This window comes from Cololabis saira, chromosome 1 (genome assembly GCF_033807715.1).
Source record: "Cololabis saira isolate AMF1-May2022 chromosome 1, fColSai1.1, whole genome shotgun sequence".
NCBI classification, from domain to species: domain Eukaryota; kingdom Metazoa; phylum Chordata; class Actinopteri; order Beloniformes; family Belonidae; genus Cololabis; species Cololabis saira.
In genome coordinates this window covers 49,727,457-49,736,226 of record NC_084587.1, presented here as the reverse complement: position 1 = coordinate 49,736,226, position 8,770 = coordinate 49,727,457, and the positions used below count along the sequence as shown (strand labels likewise).

The 8,770-nt window shown below is 42.4% G+C and overlaps 1 protein-coding gene across 1 annotated transcript; it reads left to right on the top strand.

The window, feature by feature from the left end:
* Positions 1-1,895: 1,895 nt before the first annotated feature.
* LOC133453950 (GTPase IMAP family member 4-like) lies at positions 1,896-7,007 on the top strand. The gene is made up of 2 exons (XM_061733130.1): positions 1,896-1,996; positions 5,373-7,007. Exons 1-2 carry the CDS (start codon positions 1,954-1,956, stop codon positions 6,443-6,445), a joined length of 1,116 nt encoding a protein of 371 aa, XP_061589114.1. The 5' UTR covers positions 1,896-1,953; the 3' UTR covers positions 6,446-7,007.
* Positions 7,008-8,770: the final 1,763 nt, after the last annotated feature.

The following is an 8,770-nucleotide window of genomic DNA, read 5'->3' as shown; positions in this document are numbered from 1 at the left end:
GTTTCTCGTGAGTCGTTCAGGGTCCAGGCAGGATTATGCAGGCATGTTGGTATTTTTTATTTACATAACTGGTGATCATTTACTGTATTTTTCGGAACCAGGCTCCTTAAAACAGAAAATACAGGTTGGGGAGAGGAAACACTAGAAGAAATAAATCTTTTTAGTTCCTACTTTTACAATACGGAGACATTTCTACCTGCAGAGCAAGTGGCAGCTGAATGTAGGTCATCTGGAAAAGAAATAAAACGTGGTTTTATACAGCATGTGTCGTTCAAACTGAAAAAAAACAAGGAGGAGTGCAACACCGCTGAACACTGAGAGCTGAGAGGAAATTGTGCAGAAAACCCCCACCCTTCCTCTAAGCGTAAAACACCCATCCCGCTTCTTTTCATCCCTTTAACCGTTTAGTTTTCATAGGTTAACATCAAGGACATTTCTGGGGAAGGTTTTTTCTCTTTCCTTGAGCAGAAGTAGTTTTACTTCAGCTTTTTCTGCTTAAGTGAAGGATTTAATGGTACCATGAGCAGGCCAACACTACCTTTCTTTGTATCCTTTTGACTTGATGGAAGACTGAACGCTGTAGTTTTCTCTGGTCAGAGAGCAGAAGCTGATGGTTCACATGCTGCTCTTTGTGAACAGATTGTAGAAGTGAAACGGATGATCATCCATGACAGCAAGATGTAAGAGCTGTCAATCACACATCAAATCATGTGAAAACATTGTTCTAGTCATGAACATAGTTATGAACCAGAAAACCTGGGCAACCAAACTATGCTAAAGTATACCAAACTATGAAACTACTAGTGCCTTTATTGTTACAAAGCCTCTACTGTAGCTGTATTTCTGTCGCTATAATTATAAAGGATAACTAGAGAGGGAAAAAAGGAGATGTCTTTATATATCACTCAGCCTGGATCATTTCTCGTGTCCTCTGCTTTTTCCACACATCCAAGTAATGATCTGACATGTTTGCTGCATTTAACCCCGTACGCCCCTCACTCCACGCTGTTCGCTGTTTGATTGCGTCATCTAACACGGCGTTATTAATTGTTGTAATTTTTTTCCACCATTTATTCCACCGAACACCGAAAGTGTTTTTTTGCTATTTTCGGCCGAACGATTTCGGTTACCGAAACATTCGGTGCATCACTAGTGAGGACACATGAGACCATTAAGAAGATTCTGCAGCAGTTCTGCAGTTTGAAAGAAGTGCTACCATTTCTTGTAAACGCTGGAAGGTGGGCTTAGTGGGAGATACACACACACACACACACACACACACACACACACACACACACACACACACACACACACACACACACACACACACACACACACACACACACACACACACACACACAGTTAGCAAAAGTACTCAATGAACTTATGACCCTTCTAAAATACTGTACATGTTCATTCAGTACCCATTTACTTCCTCCCGTCAGGGAGCTGTTTGACAAACAAGAGAAGCTTCCAGAGACTCTGAATTCTGCATATTCTCTTGTGGTTCTGTTTAAGCAAGTACAGTCTCAGTGTTGTGGTGTGGCCGAAATCCAGACTGAAATGCGTTAAAAAGATTGTTTTGCATCATAAAAGCATGAATTTGCCGGAAAACAACCTTTTCAATGATTTTCCCAAAAATGGCAGATTTGATATTGGCCTATAGTTATTAAGTGTTGTAGCATCCAGATTAGATTTTTTTAGAAGAGGTTTTATTACTGTAGTTTAAATAAATGGTGTCTGCCTGAGTTTATTTTTAACACAACGCAGAAGCCAGCTGCAATCAGCTACACTAGAGTTTCACTTTCACTTTGTACAACAGGAACATGTGGGTGTGGTTTATTTGTCTATAGGCTATTAAAGGCTGCATGCATGCGGGAGACATTTTGTGATCACACAGATCTGCTTTGTCACTTGAGCTGAAGAATCTACGCTGCTCTCTTCAACCCAAACATGGAAGAACATCATTTCAACACCAACAGGAAAAGAAAATTTGGTAAGAATTTTTATTTCTGTGTGTTACAGGTCATGCGTCAGTGATCACTGATGAATCAAGTTTGAATAAATCCAACTCCTGCAGACAGAAACATGAACATACAGGGATTAAAGCAAAAAAAATATTTTTGACTGTCCATATTACCCCGCCATCTATGCGCTGCACCACACTTTAAGAATGGCCCCTTTTCTGCCATGCGGTCGCTTCCCAAAGGTTTCAAGTAAAAAAGTTAAAAGCTGTATTAGCCCTTCTGTTTTCTAATACAGCATTAAAGGTGTTAGAAGACTTTAACCAACACTAATCTCCTAGATCTGAGTCAACCTGGTAAGCTGCACTTCTTTGTCCAGTTGACCAGCTGCTCTGATGTCACTGCATTTGGCAAGACTTTGGCCAAGGTGATGAATGCCTCCTGGAATGTTTCATGGACAATCAATGCTGGTGTTAATGCAGACAAAGAGATGATGATGTTATTGTTGAGAGGAAGGTTTCGCCTTCGCGATGCTTTGTTTTAATTAAACAGTTGGATTCCCCTGGTCCGCACCAGTTCCAAGTCAGCTGCTAAGCGCCAGCCGAGGCGACCCGCCGGGGGGCCCGCGCGAACCGGTCCCCGACGGCGCCACAGCTGGGGAGATCCGCGAGAAGGGCCCGGCGCGCGTCCAGAGTCGCCGCCGTACCCGCCGTACCCGATCCCCCCCACCGGCCCGCCTTCCGCGCGGCATCAGACACCGCCTCGCGAAGACCCTCGCCCGATGACGCGCGAACACCGCCCGGACTATAGCCCCATGAGGCGGGCCGGGCCGGGAGAGGAGGGCGACGGGGCGACTGCTCCCCCAGCCGCGGCTCGAGCCCAGCCCTTAGAGCCAATCCTTATCCCGAAGTTACAGATCCGATTTGCTGACTTCCCTTACCCCCCTTGATTCAACACGCCCTCCTCTCTTTCTGATTGGCTAATACCAAGGTTCTGGCTCGCTTTATTGGTTTACAACAGCGTCAGTTTAAAGCAACACTATTTAGTTTTTCCACCTTAATATAATATTTCCAGAGTCATTGTGATGGTACATCAACGTACAGGTTTAATGACACCTCTGTCATGGTCTGAGGGGTCTGTATCGCCTTCACTGGCACTATGTAACTTTGAGGTGGATGGTAGGAACCCTGCCACATTACTGGTAAAGCACGACCGATTTGTCCAACGGAGCCGCCAAACTCAACAAAAGCTGAAAGTTACGTAGTGTTGCTTTAATGCCTAACATGATTTCATTGGATAGTCTAAACTGTACCACAACAAAACGGACATGCAAATGTTTTTTTGTTCTTTTTTTTCCCTCATTTTCCAACTGATGGAAATCCGTCTAGAGACGGAGAACTTTAATCCCTGTACATATTTATTGTTAGAAACCATGAAAGAACTTACAAAAGGCTTCTTCTTTTATGAAACCTTTAAAGAAATCCATATTTATTTCCTCGTCCCTTCAAGATACAAACAGGAATTAAAGCTGCAAGCAGTGATGAACGGGCCCTTGCACGTTCTTATTCGCACCAATTAAGGTCAATGACTCAAAACTAAGTCTGATGACACCACCCACGAGTCTTTATGTCAAACCATTCAAAAGTTATGGCCGAAAATAGGAACTATGAAATATCGACCAATCAGAAGAAGGGGTGGGGCTAATTTGCACCAATTAAGGTCAAGTACTCAAAACTGAGTTCGATGACACCACCCACAACTCTCTATGTCAAACCATTCAAAAGTTATAACAGAAAATAGGGACAACCAATCAGAAGGAGGGGCAGGGCTAATTCAGGCCAATGAAGGTCAAGGACTCAATACTGAGTCCGATGACACCACCCACATGTCTTTATCACAACTCGTTCAAAAGTTATGGCAGAGAAAAGTTTTCTAGAGGGCGCTGTTGAGCCGTTAGGCCACGCCCATTAATGCAAACCATGAAATATCAAATTTCATGGTCAAATTTTTTTTCTTCCCCCCCATGTTGGGGGGTTCTCTCTCTGCCTCTTTCCGTGGTCATGGGGGCCCCGCCCGCGGGTCCCCTCGGCTGCCGCTGGGAGGGGGCGGGCCTCGCTGGCGGTGGGTTTCCTCCCGCCCTCTTCTCCCCTCTGTGGGGTTGCTGGTGGCCTGGGTTCCGGGTTCTTCCTTGTCGGCCTCTGGTCTCTCGGGGGACGGGGTTGTGCCTTCCCTCCTCCACTATAGTTACAGTTCAGGTGGAGCATTGATTGGACTATTACACACACGCACGCACGCACGCACGCACGCACGCACGCACGCACGCACGCACGCACGCACGCACGCACGCACGCACGCACGCACGCACGCACGCACACACACACACACACACACACACACACACACACACACACACACACACACACACACACACACACACACACACACAGACAGACATATTCCATGTGTGTTCTCGTGTCCTGGATTAGCAGTGGATGTCACCCCTTAACCCCCACCCCAGAGTAAAGAGGATGTATACACTTAGCCGGGCTGTAGTCGAGATCAAGCTATTAGTGTTAGATAATGTGGTCCTAATTCGAGTTATTCCAGCCTGTATACCAACCCACGCTTAGCCAAGCTAATGACGGCCACGGGACTCCTCCTTTTGGAAGTAACAACACCATGAAAGCCAGAATATCAACACAGTAGGAGAAGAAGAAGACAAACAACAAAAAAGGAAGCGGAAGAACGCTAACGCAAATTTGTGTGTGGCGCCACCTAGCATCGTGGAATCGAACGCATCTCACTCAATAATCGATTGTCTTCTTGCGCATGTATACTTGGATTCCTCTAAAACTCCAGTTTAATCCTTGGTTAGATTGTTGCCAATAGCTTTATTTAGATGTGCATGTAACCACACTGAGTGTCTGAAGTGATGTCCTTCAGCCTGATGTACTGTGGTCTGTCAGTGAGGTAGCTTGAAATCCAAGCAACCACGCAGGGGTCCTCTCACTTTCTGGTCAGTTTTCCCTGAACTGCAAGGGGATGGATTGTGTTGAAGGTGGAAAGTTGTTACTATTTACAGAAAATTGTTTTGTTTCTAAAACCAATGAAACATCAAACTAATAAGTCTGTTAGCATGGCCTGTAATAGAGAATGTTCTTCCACCTTCTTGCAGTTGCTGCAATGACAGGTAAGTCTGTCGAGCTGGTGTTTCGTGGAAAGAAGTTTGCAAAAATACTCAATGAACTTGTGACTCCTCTACAAATACATGTTGATTCACTGCTGCGGATTCACTATTTACTTCCTCCCTTCTTAGGTCGTTCAAAACAATTGTGTTTTCGTCTGAGGGGTAAATGAATTTGTAAAACAGTGACATGCTAACTCAGTCTCAAACATTCTTGTTCACAGGATCCAACCTCATGAATGATGATGAGCTGAGGATTGTGATGGTGGGGAGGACTGGAGTAGGAAAGAGCGCTACTGGGAACACCATTCTGGGATGGTCCCGCTTTCAGTCCAAGTGCAGTCCGCGGTCTTTGACTGTGGATTGTTCTAAAGATAAAACTGTGGTGGATGGACAACCAGTTGCTGTCATTGACACCCCGGGCCTGTTTGACACCAGGTTTGGTCAGGAGAAGACAACCAAAGATTTGAGCCAGTGTGTCACCTATGCTGCTCCTGGACCCCATATCTTCCTGGTGGTCATTGCTCTGGGCAGGTTCACTGAAGAGGAAAAGCAGACGGTGCAGAGGATTCAAGATATCTTTGGCCAGGCTGCTGACAAATACAGCATGGTCCTTTTCACTCAAGGAGACGTCCTTGAAGACACCACTATTGAAGAATTCCTATCTGAGAGTCCAGAGTTACAGGAGCTTGTGGCCAGATGTAACGGCCAGTACCATGTCTTCAACAACAAGCTGAAAGATAAGAAACCTCAAGTCACTCTGCTGCTCCAGAAGATCAGAAATATCGTGCAGAAGAACGGAGGAAGCCATTACACCAACGAGATGTTCCAGGAGGCCGAGAGGGCAATTGAAGAGAAAAAACAAAGCATATTGAGAGAGAAGGAGGAGAAAATCCGTAGAGAGAAAGAAGAACTGGAGAGAAAACTGCAAGAAAAGTATGAAAAAGAGATGGAGAAAATCAACAAGCAACTCCAAGCTGAGAGAGAGAGAGAGAAGAAGGAGAGAGAGGAGGAGAGGAAGAGGATGAAGGAGGAGATGGATGAGGAGAAAAAGAGAGAGAGGAAGAGGAGAGATGCAGAAAGAGAGAAGGAGAGAGAGGATAGACAAAATGAGTTGGCAGCTATGAAGGATAAATTAAAAGAGCAGCAGGAACAGGAAGTCAGAGAGCAAAAGGAGAAACTGCAGTCCAAATATGAGACTGAGGCCAGAACAGAAGCTGAGGACAGAAATCCTGTCTATCACCTGACAAAAGTTGTGAAGCACGTTGTTGGTTTCTTTAAAAGCCTGTTTTCATAAAATAGTTGAAAATAGCATCTGCTGGTGAAACATGGTGAACCGGTGGTTACGGCTTAAAACAGGAAGCACGTTTAAAGTTTGTTACAGGAATTTAACAGCTTAAAACACCTGCTCAGAAACAATATAAAATGTTGAAATTAAACTTCACCTACAGATACTGTATATAAAGACACCTCCTTTTTTCCCTCTCTAGTTATCTTTTATAATTATAGCAACAGAAATACAGCTACAGTAGAGACTTTGTGACAATAAAGTCACTAGAAGTTCCATAGTCTTTCCATTGTACTAATCATTGCTGTGGTTATTTGCTGATTATTCATATTTCTAGACAACATTTTCTGTAATAAAATACTTTGGTTGCTCAGGTTTTCTGGTTCATAACTATGTTCATCACTAGAACAATGTTTTCACATGATTTGATTTGTGATTGACAGCTCTTAGATCTTGCTGTATGTGTTGCGCTTTTTTTTTGTATTTTATGTAACAGTGTTAGCCAGATTTTTTAAATGTCTATCAATCCTTCAATTATTTTATTTTTTTTCCCAATAGTTTTTAAATAAGGTCTTCATGTTATGTTTTGTGATCATGACTGATCTTTTCATGATTAACACTTGAAATAAAGATGCAAATATTACAACCTGAAATTCATTAATGACATTATTATTATTTGTTCGAGTATCAGAACATAACAGATGAATATGCTTTTATGAGTTTTAGAGTTTTGGCTCAGTTTAAATCCATTTTCAAAATCTGTCCTGAGCGATCTGATCTCTAGTGGATAGCTCTGAGCCTCTGTTCACACCTGGCATTCACATGTGTTTCCACATGTCTCAAGTGGCAACTTGAAATTGGAAATGTTATCCTCTGCTCCTATGAAAAAAAACAGGGACATGATTTCTACCTATGACAAACACGTTTTACCTGCAGAAGGTATCAATGCAATAAACCTCATCTTGTCACCATTAAAAAAGAACACCTTTACTGTATATCAGATTGTTTTCCAGCTTTGTTCAAAACATGAACGTAGAAAGAAAGAAACCAAGTGGCTTGTATGCTATTTGAATTATTCTTTACATTATGTAGTTATATGAGCTCTTAAGACATTCGTGTTATTTTGTGTAACTGGTAATGATATTATTACAATATAGTACCCATGGGATTACACATTTATTCTTCTTTGGATTTTCGCACCCCCTTGTTTTTGTGAGACAACCCAGAAATTATTGCTTGTTCCAAAAAAACATGTTTAAAAAAAAATATTATTATTATTATACCTTTTGTTTGGCAAGACAATCTACAAATGAATTAATTTTATGGTTATTGCAGCGTAAATGCAACCTATAAAATACTATCCGTACATATATGTTGTGTTGGACACTCACATTGTGCAATAAGGTTTTTGAAAGAAAAAAAAGATCCAATGACATAATGAATGTAGCCACTTGTTAGGGCCTCTTTATTAAGGAGTGGGTTTTTTACTGACGTTGTTTCTGTAACGGAACCAAATATCTCTATCAGTCTGGTGGCAACCACAGACCTCATTCTAAAAACAAACATTCAGGTGTATTCAAGTCGAGCAGAGGACTAAATAATAATCTTGTCCAGGTTGTATATATATATATATGTATATATATACATAATATTATATATAAGTGTTTCAGCGAGATAATGCGCCGCAAACTACAAACGTTTTATAGAGGGACTTCGTCATAAATTAGTAGTCCAACATACTTACTGACAAAATAAAGAAAATACTTTATAACCTGTGGATAACTGAATGCCCAGTCCTTATATTTTGCAGATCAGCCCTGCACAATTTTACAGTTCTCAGGAAAAATACTAGAACCCCAAACAAATCCCCTGTATGTGAAAACATTTCTAATTTTGATTCCTATTGAACATAGAACTCTACATTTACATTTGTATCATAACAATTCTGTCTCTCTTGTCGGACATCCATCCTCGTCTTTCATCTCACGCCAGCGAGTGAACGCCGGGCCAATGTTTATTCTTGTCCGGGCATTTTTTTTTATTTATTTTTTGTCCGGGCATTTAGCTTGTTACTCTCCCGCTTTCTTTTTTTTGCCTCCTCCGATAAAACTTTTATTTTCTTTGTTTTTTTCGCTGCTTCGGCCATGATACCAGCTTCTCCTGAGCTCTGCGCTCCACGTCCCGCCCAGCTTTCGTCTCAACTACGAATCGGGAAGGAGGGGGATGCCGTAAAGCAGTCAAAGTCGTAAAAATGTGTAGTTTTTTAGTGTGGAAGGGTTCCTACCATGCACCTCAAAGTTACATAGTGCCAGTGAAGGCGATACAGACCCCTCA